General features: G+C 37.4%; 1 protein-coding gene across 1 annotated transcript in view; it reads left to right on the top strand.

Annotated features, from left to right (window-relative positions):
• The first annotated feature begins 2,263 nt into the window (after positions 1 to 2,263).
• The window catches only part of LOC101890479 (uncharacterized), a 42,082-nt gene continuing 25,161 nt past the window's right edge, over positions 2,264 to 19,184 (top strand). The window contains exon 1 of the mRNA XM_059125540.1: positions 2,264 to 5,119. Coding sequence (XP_058981523.1) covers positions 2,278 to 5,119 — 2,842 coding nt within the window. The 5' untranslated portion in view covers positions 2,264 to 2,277. The remainder of the gene's footprint in view (positions 5,120 to 19,184) is intronic.

Raw genomic sequence — 19,184 nt, forward strand, 5'->3', positions numbered from 1 at the left:
AATATTTTTTTTTTCGAGTCAAACTCTCAATAACATATTTTCAAGAAACACGAGAAGAATATTTTCTAAAAACATTTTTTTCTAGAAACGTCAAAGCCCTTAATTATTTTTCAAGGGCCATCAGTGCTACCAGTAGAAAAATTTTAACGAATATTTGTTCAAAAAGAAAATCAGAAGCATATTAAAGTTTAGGGGTATCAAGATTCGAAAGATTTTTTTTTAAGAAAATAGTTTACAAAGACTGGAATACCCTTGCACTTAAAGTTTAAGAAGATTTTTTCATAAGGTTTTGCCAAAACTAGAAATGCCTTTAATACCTTTTTTTCAAAAATATTTGTTCTCTCCTTTTTTAGGGAATTTTTTTAAAGGCTTTAGCAGCCACCCAGTATGGATTTGTCAGATCCTCAATATGGTCTTGCTAATACAGGAATAGATTAGGATTAGAAGGAAATTCAATGTAAATTTCTTTTTTTTTTTCAAGGAACTTTAAGAAGCCATAAAAATGATATTTTTGGAGTTTGGTTTTTATAATCTCAGCCATATGGCTACATATATCATTTTATTCGGCCAAAACGTGCATCATCGAAATATCTATTTCAGACACTAGGTCTCTTTGGACCAAATCTGTTTAAGGAAATCAGTAGCGGATCTAGGGGTGCCGTACGTCCGTCCGTCTCTCTGGCTGACTGATGCCAACGATAACTCTCGAATGGGTATCTTATTTGGCCCATACTTGATACTTCGCAATATTACTGTCAAAATTAGATCCTGTTCGGAGTTATTCGAGATTGGTCCACTTTTTCTGGTACCTTCCCCACAAAGAGGCAATTTATCTCATAGAACATGAAAGGATCATCCGATTTGGTGCAAACTTTGCAAATTCTAATACTTGTATCATTGCTATACAGGGTGATATAAAAAAAACTGCATCAAAGTCAAACGCCATAATTTTTAAATTTTTTTTAATTTTATTGAATAAAAGCAAAACAAATCTAAAAAATAAGTTTAGATTTTTCGAATTGGTCACCTTTGGCACGAATTATGGCTTTCAAATGGCCAATGAAACCGTCACACGCTGCCTGAATGTTGCTCTGCGGTATTTTGGCCCATTCTCGGCGAAGCGCTTGTTTGAGGTGATCGACACTTTGGTATTTTTTAGTGCCAACCTTCCTTTCCAGACTCCAGACACAATAGTCCAATGGATTGATATCCGGAGATTTTGGTGGCCATTGTGCACTGGAAATGCAGCGAGGAAACTCATTTTGTAACCATTCTTGGGTGTCGCGTGCTGAGTACAATAGTTCTGAGTCCTGTTAGAATGTCCAAGGTCTGCGGCCAAAATCTTTGCTTGCCCAAGGCTTTAATACACCCTCCAGAATATTTTCGCGATAATATTGGGCATTTATTCTGATGCCACGTTCGGAGAGTGACCATCGACTTTTATGGCAGCCCACACCATCACCGGCGCTTGAGTTCTGGTGGCCAACCGAAGGTGCGCATTTTCAGCTGACCTCTATGGCAAGTAAACACGATCATTTTGTTTGTTTACAATCTGCTGGACGACGAATGTTTTTTCATCGGAGAAAACCAAATTCGGCAGATCACCACTTTCGACCAAGCGAAGCAACTCTTTAGCTCTTTTGAGTCTATTTTCTTTCTGTTGCGGTGTAAGTTCTTCCACTTTTTGGAATTTCAATGGCTTTACCCCGAGCTCATTTTTCAATATTTTCCGAATGGAATATTGCGATATGTTCAGCTCACGAGCCATTTTCGGCCACTTCGACGCGGGTTTCGAACTACTTCTGCTGATGTTGCTGTTTTCTTCCGTCCACTTCCTTGACGTCGGGCTACGCTGCGAGTATCACGGTAACGAGCGATGATACAAGACACAAAAGATTTATTCACATTTAAATGCTGGATTGCACTAACGATAGCCACTTGTGGTTTTCCAGCCAAATATAAAGAAATCCCACGATCACGCTTGAATTCCGTCACGAATAACTTCATTTTCTGGAAAATTCTCACAAAAAGCTTTTGAACGCTTGTAAACAATATAATGAGCTGTCACTGGAATAATTTTAACAGCTGTCGTACGAGTGGTTTAGAAACGACAGCAATCTGAAGTTGGTTGCAGTTTTTTTCATCTCACCCTGTATATTTCAAGATAGTAATTTAGTTTTACGAAATCAATTAACAAAAATCTTTCCCATCTTCTTCCAGGCAATTATGAATCACTTTTACCTCTCAAAAGAATAAATAACTCAAAAAGTCCGCAAAATGAAAATATCCGAGGAAATGAAGTTATGCAATGGCATTAAAGAAGAACCAAATTACGAAGAGGATGAAAATCCTGGAGAATACAACTTCTGTGACAACCAGAATGAGGGATATCAATTGAATGCCAGAACCGCGCAAGAAAACTTCTTTCAAAAAAATCAAAATGACATTATTACAATATCGGATTATCAAAACTATGAAAATCATGCTGCATATCAGCCGCTTAAAACCGAATTTCCAGTATCTGAGACAAATCCACAAGCCTTTGGTGAATATCCTTTGACGTCATACTATCAGAACATACCAAGTGTACACCGCTCCAATGCAAATTTAAATTCAAATGCCGAAAATAATTTCGATATGAATCTCAATCCCTTGGATAGCCAATCCTTGATGTGCCAAACAATGTCAAGAGACAAAGAACCGGTTTTAAAATTTCCCTCCAAGACACCGAAATCGGTGGTGCCAGAAATCGATAGGGCCTATGGTAACACAGTCAAGGATATGCTGAAATATTTACGGGAGGGAGGAAAGCAGGCCGTCATTAAAGGAAATGAAGCCTTTCCAAGGCCGGCGGAGAGAAAATTGGATGAGAGGTCCAGAGAAAAAATTGACAAATCTCCAAACCCCTCAAAGGAGAATACAAGGAGAAAAGGTAATTGTCAACCTGAAAATGGAGTTCTCACTTTCCCAAGCTTTCCAAATTCGTCGGGAAATTTTGGCTCCCAATTAAATGGCTTTAATTCCACGCCTCACAACTTCCGAAATAATGAAGGTCCTTTGTTGACCTGGTCCCAATTGTTGGCCACCAATCTGATGCCAATTTGCATAGCTCCAATCAAGCCTGCGTCCATGACAAATGACACATGGTTCCCCCTAGAATCTGCAATGCAAAATACCACCGAACGTGATTTGAAATCTCAAATAACTCCACCACAATCTCCGCACAATTTGTTGCCGGCAGCATTTCTTTTGCCTTTCAGCACCAGCCAAGGAGGTTGTGATCCTTTCGCACAACGTCCAACCGCAGCTACGTTTGTGGTACCAGATTTGTTAACAACATCTACGAATGTTCACTCATCATCAATCGCTCCCACCACCACCACCCCCTACCACAACATCCTCTCCCTGCCGTCGGAGGTAATTAACAACATAAATTTAGCAAATATTGGACATTCCACATTTTTTGGTAAAAGTGTCGACAAACTGGCCAATACAACGTCACTAGCCTCAGCATCAACACCTAACCCACCCAGAGACAAGGTGGCATACCAAAATAATGAAACAGACACAGATGCTGCGGCCACGGCAGATGATGACATGGCCATGGGGCAGAGGGAGGTAGTGGAGGACAAAAAATTACTTGCCCCGTCTGTGTGGCATACGAAATGCATAAAACAGTCTGGCATGTCTGACTTGGAGAATCTAAGAAAGTCATTAACCCAGAATGAAAACAACAAAGCAGACAGCGGCGCTGCCTTCGATGTGACTGTTGCTGCTGCTAAAGCAACAACTATTTCCATGGAAACCCAGAGTTCCCAGCCGGCAACCAAACAAAAGAAAATCAATAACAAAGCACAGACGATGAAAGTTAAGGAAACTGCTCACAAACATCATCGCCATGGACATGGACAACATTACCAGCATCCTCATGTGGCGGGGATGCCTACTCCAAAACAACAACAAGGACAAGTGCATACTCCTGCTTCCTTTACTGCTTCGCCCTCCTCCTACTATGGCGAACAATCCTTGTTTGTTCACCATATCCTGGAAAGAGATCGTCTAATACGAGAGCATCAATTAAGGCAACATTTGTTGGAGAGCAGCTCCTCTAGCCCCCAAAATACTGGAACTACTCCTGCAACAAAACATGCGAGTGGAAGTGGCAACACAACCACCTTGGACAACAATTATAATAATTCACGTGTTTCGTTTGGGCCACTTCAACAGCAGCAACAACACCAACACCTCTCACACCATCCATCCCTCCCCCACAATCCTCATCATTACCATTACAATCACGACGGAAAACAGCAACAGCCTCTCCAGCCCCCACCGGCCTCCAATTTTTATATTCGACAAAGAGGAAACCTCGTAAATCCTGCAAATGTGCAAGATGCCCTTCCGAGCTGCCCGGACTTGGAATGGGAGAATGGAGCCGAAGAAAACACAAAACAACAAGCAGACGAAGCAGATGATGAAGAAGAAAACGAAAAAGTAAATAACACCAATGTTCAGGATAATAATGAGGATGATGATAATGATGAGGACCACCACCATAGTCCTTCCACTAATGAGGAGTCTGAGGCCAGGCGGGGGGATAGCAGTATGGCTGCCATGGCCATTGTTAATCCAACTAATTGGTATGGTGATGTCGATTGTGTTGATGACATTTCTTGTCAGCTAACAAACGGAAAGGAAAACCAAAAAGAATTTCGTAGACAAAAAGAAGTTGCGACACCAAAAGAAGTTCTCATACAAAAGGATTTTCCAATACCAGAAGATTTTCATAGCCAGAAAAGTAAAGAAAAAGAATTTGAAGGAAAAGTTGGAGCTGGAGATGATGGTGGAGAAAAACTTCAATTGGCGGAAAAACCACAAGCAAATAATAGTGTTTTAAATCTTTGCCATGATGATGACAAACATGAAGGACAACACTTTTCCTTGTCTTCAAGGAAGTCTATAAATCCGTCTTCATCGACTACTGATCTGGAGACAAGCCGGATGGCAGAAATAGTGACAAATAATGAAGTTATCTCTAACAACCACATATCACAAACTTCAAATGTTCCTGACATGAACGATGACACATCGTCCATGGCATTGGTGTCTGTAAGAAAAGGTAAGTGGAGAAATTATTTAATAAATTACTTTATTTTTGCTAAACTTGACAAGGCTTTACTTGTGAAGTGTCTAATCTTTGAGGGTAATTTCGAAGTTATTTTAATAGGGAAATTAGACTGGATAATTTTTTTTTCTAAAAATAGAGTTTGTGGAAGAGTAATTTGAGAAGAAGATTTGAGAGTGGGAGAGGGAGAAAGAGAGAAATTACTAAAAAAAATAGACGGAAAAAGGAAAGTTTAGTTCTGATTAAGGAATTCTTGGCAGAATTCTGCTGAGGTTCCTAAGAAAGTCATCAATGTCAATAACAACCAATAAAGAAAGTCTTAAATACGGGCGGGGCCGACTATATGATACCCTACACCACTTTGCTAATTTAGTGGGGGCTCCGCATAACAATCAAAAATTTTCATGGGAGAATTCAATCATACACGCTATGGTTATAATTATAATTTAAAGTTCAAAGGACTAAATATGCCGAAGCATTTGTATCTTTTAAATTCGGACTTGTATTGCCCATTTGGTGCAAAATTAATTTGAAAACGGATAAAAATATATATGGGAGCTATATCGAAATCGGAACCGATCTCGATAAAATTTGGCAAAGATATTTCTGAGCTGCATTTGATATATTTCCCTGAATATCGTTGTTACGGAGTGCATATTACGGCTGTGGGTAACAAATATAACAAATCGGATGAACAATATGTATGGGAGCTATAGCTATATCTGAACTGACCTTCACCAAATTTGACATACTAGCTTCTATACTCAATTCGGTCGTAAGTGCCAAATTCCATCCCATTTGGACAAATATTAGAAATATTAGTAAATCGGACGAAGTTATATATGGGAGCTATATCCAAATCGGAACCGATCTCGATAAAATTTGTTAAAGATATTTCTAAGCTGTATTTAATATATTTCCCTAAAAATTGTTGTTTCGGAGTGCATATTACGGCTGTGGGTAACAAATATAACAAATCGGATGAACAGTATATATGGGAGCTATAGCTATATCTGAACCGATTTCGATCGAATTTGGCATACATTTTTTCAGGCCTAATTTGGTTGTATGTGCAAAATTTCATACTATTCGGGCTGATATTAGACGTTTGGTGCACAATGAAAGGCAAATCCGAAGAAGATATATATGGGAGCTAAATCTAAATTTTGACCGATTATCTCCAATTTCAATAGGGTTCGTCCTTGGGCCAAACAAATGATTTGTGCAAAATTTCATCTGGATAGGCCAATAAATGCGAACTCAACTCTGTTTACAAAAATACATGGGCAGACGGACGGACGGACATGCATAAATCGACTCAGAATGTGATTCTAAGCAGATCATCAAAAGGAACTATGGGTCTATCTCGCTTCTTTTTGCCTGTTACAAAGAAATGCACACAGATATAATACCCTGACCACCTTGTGATGTAGGGTATAAAAATTATGTTCCTAATCGAATGGTCCTTACAAAGAAAAGGAAAGTTGAATACTATTAAAACAAAAATGTATGTCCTCAACCCTGACTTAAATCGAAACCATATGGTTTGGCTTATGTTAAGTTTGGCTGAATCGTAATTTTGATATTCTCCACTATTTCCGTTCAAAAATGATTTTGTCCAACATCCCTAAATGTCCAATTCCTTAAGAAAATGCCAAATATCGAGAAGTACAATAATAAGGGACTTTAAGAAAACGTGGAGCATTAAGACTAGTATTTATTCGGAACTTTAAATAAATAATACTGCGCTACAAAAAATAATTACAGTGGAAATTCAGCAGATTATGAAAGTAGAGCTAATAAAAAAAGTCAGATCCAGAGACAAGGCGTTGTGAAAGTTTACATCGCAAAGTAACATAAATAGAGGAGGTAAGTTCGCCCTCTTCCACATTTTTTTTTTAATTTTCGTATCAAGATTCCCAGGAATCCTGTGGTTTGTGGTATACAGAGTGAGATAAAAAAAACCTGCAACAAAGTCAAACGCCATAATTTTTACATTGTTATACCCTACAACACTATATGTTGGGGGTATTATAAGTTTGATTGGGCCAAAAATAATGTAACATTGGTTTCCCACATAGGAAAGTATATATGGATCTTCCTATCTCGCCGAGCTCAGTCGATCTAGCTATGTATGTCCGTCCGTCCGTCTGGCCATGTTAATTTGTAATCAAGCTACAGGTCGCAATTATGAACCGATCTTCACGAAATGAAAAATGGAGGTGGGGTTTGGGTCTAGTTATTCTGCTTAAAAATCAAGAACCGTTGGGCCGATTTGCATAATTCCCATCAATTCGGAAAGATCTCTTGCCAGAATATGATAAAATCTAAGAAAATCGCGGCAAAATAAACCAATAAAAAAGTAAATATTTTTTGTTCCATTTTTTTCTTTTTTTTTTCAATTTTTGTCATATTTTTTATCGCATGCGATGCAATTTGACTTACAATTTTGAATTGTAATTTTTCTAAATTTTTACACCCTGCAACACTACGTTTTGAGGGTATTATATGCATGCCGCAATTATCGTCCGACTCTCACGAAATTTGGCATAGGGGTAGGATTAGTGTCAGAACTAAAGTCTATTGTTCTTAAGATGTACATTTAGAGGTTCAAATGGTATAAAAAATCTTATTTTTTCTAATTTTGTAGTCGCTCTATAGGCCACAATTGAAAACTAATCGACACGGAATTTCACATCAGAAGAGTGTTAAGGACAGAGAAGAAGATATTTACCTTTGGACAGAGCTCTTTGACATTATTTCAAAAACGAAATCTTCCAAAATGAATTTGGATATAAGGGGGCTTCGAACATATTGAAGTGTTGTAGGGTATCAAATGGTCGTCCCCGCACGACCATAGCTTTAGCTTACTTGTTTTCCATTTTATTGAATGAAAGCAAAAATGTCGGAATTAGCATCAGATTTTAGAATAAGTTTTGATTTGTTCAAATTGTCCTTCAAACGGCCAATGAAACAGCCACACGCTGCCCGAATGTTGTTCTGCGGTATTTTGGCCCATTCTAGGCGACGCGCTTGCTTGACGTGATCGACACTTTGGTATTTTTAGTGCCAACCTTGCTTTCCAAAATATTCCAGATACAATAGTCCATCGGATTGGTTTCCGGAGATTTAGGTGGCCATTGCGCGCTGGAAATGAAGCGAGCAATTTCATTTTGTAACTATTCTTGGGTGGCGCTTGCTCAGTGCGATGGTGCTTAGTCCTGTTGGAATGTCCAAGGTCTGCGGCCAAAATGTTTGCATGCCCAAGGCTTTAATACACCCGACCATTGGCTGTTAAGGCGGCCCACACCATCATCATGACCAGCACCTGAGTTCTGGTGGCCAACCGAATGTGCACATTTTCAGCTGACCTCTTTGGCAAGTAAACACGATTATTTTGTTTGATTAAAAACTGCTGGACAACGAATGTTTTCTCATCGGAAAAAAAACCCAATTCGACAGTTCACCATTTTCGGCCAAGCGAAGCAACTCTCTATCTCTTTTGAGTCTATTTTCTTTCTGTTGCGGTGTAAGTTCTTCCACTTTTTGGAATTTCAATGGCTTTACCCCGAGCTCATTTTTCCATATTTGCCGAATGGAATATTGCGATATGTTTAGTTCACGAGCCATTTTTCGGCCACTGCGACGCGGGTTTCGATCAAGTCTCTTCATTACTTTTCGAACCATTTCTGCTGATGTTGTGGTTTTCTTCCGTCCACTTCTTTGAGGTCGGGCTACGCTACCAGTATCACATTAACGAGCGATGGTACGACACACAAAACATTTATTCACATTTAAATGCTGGAGTGCTCTAACGACAAGCACTTGTGGTTTTCCAGCCAAATATAAAGACATCACACTATTACGCTTGAATTTCATCACGAATAACTTTTTTTCTGGAAAATTCTCACCAAAATGCTTTTGTAGGCCTGTAAACAATATAATGAGTTGTCACTGGAATAATTTTAATAGCTGTCGGACGAGTGGCTTAGAAATGACATCGGTCTGAAGTTGTTGGCAGTTTTTCATCGCACCCTGTACGGGTGAGGAAATATTTTTCCAATTCACCAATCACTCTACGGCGTCTCGCCTAAATATTACTTAACAAATATGGCCGATGGAAAACTAGTATCAATTTCTGATTGGCAGACGTGATGACTTTGAAGGATATCTGGCAAGATTTGACGCTTTTACCATTAGTCCCCTTCCAGTACAATTTTTGAAACGCAAATCTGTAAGAGAGAGCTCTCACAGTGTATTAATTAAATTGATTTTTCAGAAACCTGCAGTACATATGATTGTCAACTGACCTCCAAAAATATTATTCACAGAAGGAATAGGTGGAAGAGTAATAGGGGAAGTTACAAATCTTCCTTACACAGAGGACATTCAAACTATGATTAAGGAAATCCGAAACTTACCAATAATGTCAAGAATCCAGAATCACTGCCAGATGCTCCAACCACCATGCACCACTTTTTTAAATTCATGAATTATTCAATTGTTTTTTTTTTTTTTTGCATTCAAAAATAACTCCCAAACAATTTAAAAAACAACCATAAAATCTAATAAAACTCCATTACAAATTCGCTACACCATTTCCAACCAACCGACTGTAAACTTACCAATTCTAAAAGTCCTCACTCATATTTCCCAACCACCATGGAATTTTAAACTTTACCCCCCTCACCACCCCTAAGCAAAAAAATAAAATGTTTCTCAATCAAATTGCCTTCTCAGCACCCCCCCCCCCCCCCTCTGCCCTATGCTCAGCCCACACAACCATTACCTGAATGATGAGGTTAGGGTTACGCATAATAAATGTTCAAATATTAATTTTACAAAAGTGCGAACAAAATATTTGCAAAGACCAAACTCCATGGAAATATGAGGATGACCTTTTTTCCAAAGCAATTTTAAAAGAATTTCCAAACACTTCAAGGCAAACCAGAACAACCAGAACAGAAGGAAATATAACAAAAAATATTTTAGTCCCCTGAGCAAATTGAAAAGCCATATGATGAGGAGAATACACTTGCCATAATAATAATCCGAGAAAAATGGAACACCTTCAAGGGGGGTAGGCCACAAAACAATTTACAGCCGAGTGCCGACAACAAGTAGATCAGGCCAAAAGCTAAAAGAAAAGTGTAATGCTAACCTTTGACCGGTAACATAATACAAGGCTTGCCACCCTCATCAAAGCCATTTGAAAGCAAATTATGTTTTTTGCCATGTCTTGTGTTTTTTTTTTTTTTTTTTGCACAGGACCGTCAAATATTGCAATAAAAGTTAAAAATTAACCCCCCGCTAGGAAAGCCAACAGACTGGTGTCATCACCGGCTGTGCATTAAATAAAAACACAACAATTTTTATGGGATTTTCAAAAAGAACAAAGGCTGCCAATATTTTTTCCTCCTTCCACACACACAGGGAATGGCAGGGCTAAAGGACTTTCTCTCGTCCTATGGCAAATGTCAAAGCCGAAAAGGTATTGTGGGTGGGTGTATTAACACAATTGTTTTATGGCATATAAAAGTATGTTAAATAAATCCAATAAAACAACGCTTTAGAATAAAAACTTTATTTCACAAAAAAAAAATTGCAAAAGCTGTATCCTTACATGAGAGGGAAAGAGACAGAGACCGTCAAAGGCAAATCAAGATTTATGGCCATACATCCTTGTCGCACAAATTTCAAATCGCATTTAAATGTCTCTATTGCGCGTTTTTTAAACGTTTTATTTTCATTTTTTTTTAGATTTAGGGGTTGATGCTGTGATTTAGGGGTGGGTTTTTGTTTTTTAATGCGGATTTGTAGATTTATAAAAAAAACGATGATTTAAATATAAGGGAGTTTCGATTGAAAGGGTGGAAAGGGGTAAATTTAAATAAGTGGTATCCTAAGGTTATGTGATCTGCTGTTGAGAAAATTTAAATATTTAAATCATGCCGATTGGTTGCTTCCGTTTGAATATGAAATTTTTTTAAAGGGGTAGGGTATCTGCGGAAAATGGCGTATGTCATCACTGAGAATAGGAAATGCGAATTCTAATTGGCTAGCTTAAATATGGAATTTCGTAAAAAAATAGGGTTTGTCGACAGATATATACCCCCGTATAAGCGAAAAAAGCAACTTCAGACTTCGAAAATTTTCTATGGAATTAACATGAAATTAACAACATCTAGATTTTTGTCATTTAGAAGAGAGCAATAAATATATCTTCAAAAATAATTTATAATATTTCCGTATTGAAAATAAACTTGTGGACCAAATCGCAAGACAGAGTGCAACGCTTGTCCAAAGAGACATTGGGTCTAAGATCGTTATTAGGCCATTTTGGACGTAAGTATATAAACGTTATCCGACGTATAACAAATAATACGATTTTTCAAGCAAATTTTTCAAAATTGATAACCTTGCTTCATCTGACTTCGCCGGTTATCTCTTACTATCTCTTATATTGTTAAATTGTTTATTGTGAAATAAATGTCCGATTTTTTTTTAAACTACATTCAAAATATAAAATATTTCGGCCAACATAAGATCTGGTGTCAAAACGGAAAACAGGGTGAGAACTTCAGACTGCTGTCATTTCTAAGCCACTCGTCCGACAGCTACTAAAATTAAAATTCCAGTGACAGCCCATTATATTGTTTACAAGCGTACAAAAGCATGTTGCTGAGAATTTTCCAGAAAACAAGTTATTCGTGATGGAATTCAAGCGTGATAGTGTGATTTCTTTATATTTGGCTGGAAAACCACAAATGGCTATCGTTAGAGCACTCCAGCGTTTAAATGTGAATAAATCTTTAGTGTCTCGTACCATCACTCGTTACCGTGAGCGATGGTATCTGGTAGCGTAGCCCGACGTCAAGGTAGTGGACGGAAGACGGAAAAACAGCAACATCAGCAGAATGGTCAAAAAAGTAAGGAAGCGACTTAATCGAAACCCACGTCGCAGTGGCCGAAAAATGGCTCGTGAGCTGAACATATCGCAATATTTCATTTGACAAATATTGAATAATGAGCTCGGGGTAAAGCCATTGAAATTGCGAAAAATGCAAGAACTTACACCGCAACAGAAAGAAAATTGTCTCAAAAGAGCTAGAGAGTTGCTTCGCTTGGCCGAAAGTGGTGAACTGCCGAATTTGGTTTTCTCCGATGAGAAAACATTCGTTGTCCAGCAGTTTGTAAACAAACAAAATGATCGTGTTTACTTGCCAAAGAGGTCAGCTGAAAATAAGCACCTTCGGTTGGACACCAGAACTGAAGCGCCGGCCATGGTGATGGTGTGGGCCGCCATAACAGCCTATGGTCACTCTTCGCTCGCATTAATCGACCGTGGCATCAGAATAAATGCCGAATATTATCGCGAAAATATTCTGGAGGGTGAATTATAGCCTTGGGCACGCCAACATTTTGACCAGACCATTCAAGAATGGTTACAAAACGAGGTTCCTCGTTTCATTTCCAGCGCACAATGGTCACCAAAATTTCCGGATACCAATCCATTGGACTATTGTGTCTGGAGTATTTTTGAAAGCAAGGTTGGCACTAAAAAATACCAAATCACTTCAAGCAAGCGCTTCACCGGGAATGGGCCAAAATACCGCAGAACAACATTTGGGCAGCATGTGACGGTTCCATTGGCTGCTTGACGGCCATAATTCGTATCAAAGCTCATCAATTCGAACAAATCTAAACTTATTCTAAAATTTGATGCTACTTCCGACATTTTTTGCTTTCATTCAATAAAATTAAAAAAAGTAAAGAAGCTGTAAGTTCGGCCGGGCCGATCTTTGAATACCCTCCGTTCCGTTGAAAATTCTTTTAAAATCTTAGAAATACCGAATGTAGCTGTTATATTAGGGTCAATACGATAACATGGACCTCCATAGGTAACTTTTGTCATAAGCTATTACAATAATCAAATGCGAAACTTAGAAAAAAAATCGGTGAATAATGTCGCTAAAATCATCAAAATACCGAATATCGGCAGGTACCCTTATATGAGGTCTATACGAAGACGTGGACCTGCACAGACAATTTTCTGTCTTAGGCTGTAGTATCCATTGCGAACTTCAAGTACCAAATTTGAAACAATTCCAGTAAATAATGTCGCTAAAATCATCAAAGTACCGAATATCGGGAGTACCGTTATATGGGGGCTATACGAAGACGTAGACCTGCACAGACAATTTTCTGTCTTAGGTTGAGTTATCCATTACGAACTTCAAATACCAAATTTGAAACAATTTCAGTAAATAATGTCGCTAAAATCATCAAAATACCGAAAATCAGGAGGTACCCTTATATGGGGGCCATACGAAGACGTGGACCTACATGTCCCATTTTTCCTGCAGACGTTATATACATTTGAGTAAAATTTTATCATTTAGTTAGATTTGATGTATTCGGAATCAGGAGTCAAAAAAGTTTTATTTCAACCAATTTTTCTAAAATGTCATAATTTGTCTTCCAAGGGAGTATAGCACCCCTTCTTTCGAAAATTTCTTCTTCTAGGCCTTTCTTTTTTTGAGAAACTTCTTTGTCCTTTATGCTAACGGCTATAAAGCATTCAACCCTACCACATTTAGCACCTTTTGATTTTCTCCTTTCAATAAAACCAAAAAAAAAAAAAAAATCCAGTAATTTCTGAAAATTCGTAACGTATTTTCATTTGGCATATTTTCTAGAAAAAAAAATTGAAAAATAACTCCATGACTCCATTGAGCACCCTTTCTGTGACAATAGAGCCAGCAATAATAATTATAATTACTCAAAAAATACGTTACAAAAAAATTCCTCAACTCTTTTTTTTGCCATGTTTTTTTTTTCGATCTCCCCACATTTATTTCGAATGAAGAATGAAAAGTCACACCTGGTTGCTTGTCGAAAGTCATTGACAAAAAACCAGCCAGTCAGCCAACCAACCAATCAAACAGCCAGATACAATAAAGCACAGGACAAAATAGTGAAAAACAATCCATGTTGGCGCCAAAAACCCACAGATTTCTATCAAATGGAATTCCTTGACTCCCAAAAAACAACAGCAGCCATCCAGCCAGCCATAACTGGCATAGCTACACAGCCGCCATTTATCAGCAAAAAAAAAGTGTTTTGAAGTAGACAATAATGCCACTACAAACCACGATGGGAAACCCTTGCTTTTTAATTTTTCCCCCTTTTTTTGTGACTTGCATCCGCCTTCATGGGTAAATAGATTTAAAATTATGGGTTTTCCAACCCAAAAAACTAAAAGGAAAAAATCAAAACAACAACAAAATCAGTTGGAAAAAAAATCGAGAAAAAAATGGGAAGGATCATTTTAACCCAAAACATCCTGTTTAACGGAAATGGAAAAAAAAATCTCGTCGTTTATTTTTTTTTCATAGATGGGCAGCGAAGCCTTTAACTTCCCATTTTCACAACTTTGTCGTTGCCGTTTCTTTTCTGTATTTTTTTTTAAGGATTTTAAGGGAAAAATTGATTATTTATTGTCGAATTTTTATTGTTGTTGTACTTGGGCCTAGGCTTACCTAATGAATGATGACAGTTTTTTGTAAAGAAAAGAAAACCCCAAAAAAAAAGTCCTTTCCGAAGTCCTTTTTTTGCAAAGAAAATTGTGTTCCTTTTTTAGAGGAAAAAATTTACCCAAAAATTTGATTCAATCAAAAGAAAAAACTAAAAGAAAAACACAATAAGAAAAATCATTGTCATTCTTAAGAGGATCGCAAATACTAAAGAGAGATTACAAACGATCTTCCACAACTCAGGACAATGGAAGATCCTTGGCGAAATGAGGGTAGTTTTGTAAATAACAAAAGGAATTCAGGCACATCAATGCCGATGATGTGGATGATTAAAGGACGAAGAGCCTCAACACCCAAAAAACATCATCAGCCATCGAAAAACAACCCCCTTTTTAACAAGGATAACAACATCAGCAACACGACCACCACCAAAATATCTGTTAAAAATATTCAATTTTTTACCAAAAAAATTATTTCAATTTTTTTCTCGTTTTTCTAACATTATCCAACAATGATAACAACAACAACACTCAAGGATATTTTTACCCCCAAAAAACAACAACAAAGAATCCTTGCAATTTTTTTGTATTTTTGACATTTTGCTACGATTTTTTACCTAAAAAACCGCTACGCTTAATGAATCTTAAGAAGAATTCCAAAGACAAAGGCCCATAATTGTTTAGATTTTTTCCTTAAAAAATTCCTTTTATTTTTGTTGGATATTTAGTTTTGCTACCGTTCACCGTTTTTTTCTTCTGTTTTTTTGTTTTCTTTAGCCCTCAACAATGGTATCCGGCGGGTACCGTTCGAAGGTAGTAATATCAATTTTTTTTATTGACATGTTCGCCGGCAATAAGTAACTGTCAATTGTGTAAAGGAATTTTGTTTAGCACAATTTTTTTACGGCATTTTAAGGCAAAAAGATATGATTTTTATTACAGAAAATGAAAGGCAACAAAAAACGAGAAAGAAATTCAACGGATTTTTGGCAAAATTTTCACACAGCTAATCAATGGATTCCTTTTGTGCCTTTTTAAGGATTATTGCATCAGTTTTTTTGGGTTAAATTCACATTTTATTTTAAAGGAATAAGGAGAAGAGTTACGAAATCCTTTCGCAATCAAAGGTTTGGCGCCAAAAAAATTTATAGTTTTTCTATAGGAATTAAATTTTAGCAGATGTTGCTATTTTGAGATTTCGATGGGAGAAATAAAAAAGTTCCCAAAGAAAAAATCTCAATAGGCTAGAACGTCTTTGAATTTGTTACATACAGGAATTCTATACTATCTTTATTTTTTTTTTTTTTTTTTTTTTGTAAATTAAAGATAGTAGTACCCATTACGAACTTCAAATACTAAATTTGGAACAATTCCGGTGAATAATGTCGCTAAAATCATCAAAATACAGAAAATTGGGATGTAACGTTATATGGGGAATATATGAACACGTAAACCTACACACGAATTTTTTTGTCATAGGCGGTAGTACCCATTACGAATTTTGTTACAATTCCAGTGAATAATGTCGCACAAATCATAAAAATACCGAGTATCGTGAGGTACACTCATATGGGTGTTATACGAAGTCGTAGAGCTATATACAACAATTTTTGTCATAAGCTGTAGCACCAATTCCGAACTTGAAAAATGAAATTTAATATCATCAAAATACCGAATAAAGCGACGTACCGTGGGCTATACGAAGACGTGGATCTGCATAGACAATTTTCCGTCATAGGCTGAAAGGAACTCCTTGTGTGGATTTTCCATTGAAAAACGTGGCTAAAATCATCAAAATACCGAATATTGGGGGATATATGATATCGTGGACCTATATAGACAATTCTCTTACAGGCGGTAAAATACCCACAAAAACTCTTCGTGTAGAATTCAGATCAGACAATTCCATTAAAAAAATGTGGCTAAAATCATCGAAATACCGAATATCGGAGGTACCGTTATTATAGGGGCTACACGATATCCTGGACCGATATAATCCAACTTCGAACTTGGCCTGCCTGCACTCAAAAGTCTTACCTGTGCAATATTTTAGCTCCCTATCATATTTCGTTTTGACTCTAGCGTGATTACAACACACAGACGGACGGGGCTTATTCGTCTTTGAATTTTACTCTGATCAAGAATATATATACCTTTTTAGGTCTATAATTGATATTTCGAAAATGATGAACTTAATACAGGGTGAGACAAAAAACTGCAACAAAGTCAAATACCATAATTTTTACATTTTTTTTTAAATTTTATTGAATGAAAGAATAAAAAAATGTCGAAAATAGCATCAAATTTTAGAATAAGTTTAGATTTGTTCGAATCGGCGAATCGCTTGCTTGAGGTGATCGACACTTTGGTATTTTTCAGTCCCGACCTTACTTTCCAAAATACTCCAGACACAATAGTCCAATGGATTGGTATCCGGAGATTTTGGTGGCTATTGTGCGCTGGAAATGAAGCGAGGAACCTGATTTTGTAACCATTCTTGGGTGGCGCGAGTGCAATGGTGTTGGCGTGAGTGCGATGGTGTTGAGTCCCGTTTGGAATGTCCAAGGTCCGCGGCCAAAATGTTTTTTGTGCACAAGGCTTAAAACAATCTCCAGAATATTTTCACGATAATATTCGGCATTTATTCTGATACCACGGTCGATTAATACGAGCGGAAAGCGACCATCGGCTGTTATGGCGGCCCACACCATCAAGGAAGGCCAAACGAAGGAGCACATTTTCAGCTGACTTCTTTGGCAAGTAAACACGATCAATTTGTTTGTTTACAAACTGCTGGACAACGAATGTTTCTTTCATCGGAGAAAACCAAATTCGGCAGTTCACCACATTCGGCCAAGCGAAGTAACTCTTTAGATCTTTTGAGTCTATTTTCTTTCTGTTGCGGTGTAAGTCCTTGCACTTTTTGGAATTTCAATGCCTTTACCCTGAGCTCATTTTTCAATATTTGCTGAATGGTATATTGTGATATGTTCAGCGTACGAGCCATTTTTTTCCATTTTTCCATTGAGTAACAAAGATTTTAGATTCAGACATCTGAAAATACCTTTTTTATAAAGTCGTCTATGTTTTCTTTGTCATTAGCGTTGATATTTAACTATTCAAAATCCCACAAAATATTATTTCCGAAGACAAGCTTCCAGTGTTCCTCGCATGTAAATATCGATTAATCCATGAAAAATTTCTTGGGTCAAGAATTTTCCCCTATTTTGCTTTGTCACATATTTCATAACAAATGCAAAAGTTATAAAAATGCAAAAACGAAATAAAAATAAAAACTAATTACACAACATTAAAGGCAATGGCTAGCTAGCAAGTGGGTGGTCCACGCGCCAGTCAAACAGTCACTGAGTGGGTGGATGGAAAGGTAGATTGTCGAATGCTAAGCATTTCTTGCAACGTAAATTGCAGACGAAATGAAAATCGATGCAAGGAATATTTACAAATCGAACAAATAATTAGCAGTAAAAGTGGAAAACGATTTGAGGGGACAGCCAAAAGGCAGCGTGTGTCAGCTTAAAGTTCACTCAACTCAAAGCCACACAGTTTAGAAGTGTGGCGTTAGCTGGCGGGGATGATATTGCATAAACCAAAGTTTTATTTGTTTTAATTTATTTTCAACACAATACAACTCCTACGATCCTTTGAGTACGTTTGTGTCCAAATTATTTAGATTTCATTTTTGGACGCTTTCCTTTGGTCATATTAGTGATGATTTTGCGTATTAAAAAGTTTTCCTTTCATCGACGACAATTCAGAACTGCTCGTGTATCGTCCAAGTGCAATGACCCACTTGTCGATGGGTACACAAGAATAGTTTTGTATTTATTTTGTTATTTAACGTAAAATATTACAGGAAAGTAATAAATAAATGATAAATGATATTTCGAAGAAAAAAAAATGATTTCAAATTGTACCCATGTACAGCATGAAAATCCAAAAAATTGTCGAGGTGGTTATATTTGTTGGATTTGTCACAAAATGCATTGATAAATTCAAAATCAATATGAATTTAATGCAAGGGTCTGGAGACGACATTTTACATTAATAACAAAAAAAGACCAGGAAGGAAATGGCGGTACCGACAATAATATCTTACGGAGTTCTGAAAATGTACAGGGTGAGATGAAAAAACTGCAAACAAATTCAGACTGCTGTCATTTCCAAGCCACTCGTCCGACAGCTGTTAAAATTATTCCAAAAGTATTTTGGTGAGAAATTTCCAGAAAAAAAACGTGCTGAAAATGTGCACCTTCGGTTGGCCACCAGAAGTGAAGCGCCGGCCATGGTGATGGTGTGGGCCGCCTTAACAGCCGATGGTCGCTCTCCGATCGCATCAATCGACCGTGGCATCAGAATAAATCCCGAATTATTATCGTGAAAATATTCTGGAGGGTGTATTAAAGCCTTGGGCAATCAAACATTTTGGCCGTACACCTTGGACATTCCAACAGGACTCAGCACCATCGCACTCAGCACATGCCATCCAAGAATGGTTACCTCACT

This window comes from Musca domestica, unplaced genomic scaffold (genome assembly GCF_030504385.1).
Source record: "Musca domestica strain aabys unplaced genomic scaffold, Musca_domestica.polishedcontigs.V.1.1 34, whole genome shotgun sequence".
NCBI lineage: Eukaryota > Metazoa > Arthropoda > Insecta > Diptera > Muscidae > Musca > Musca domestica.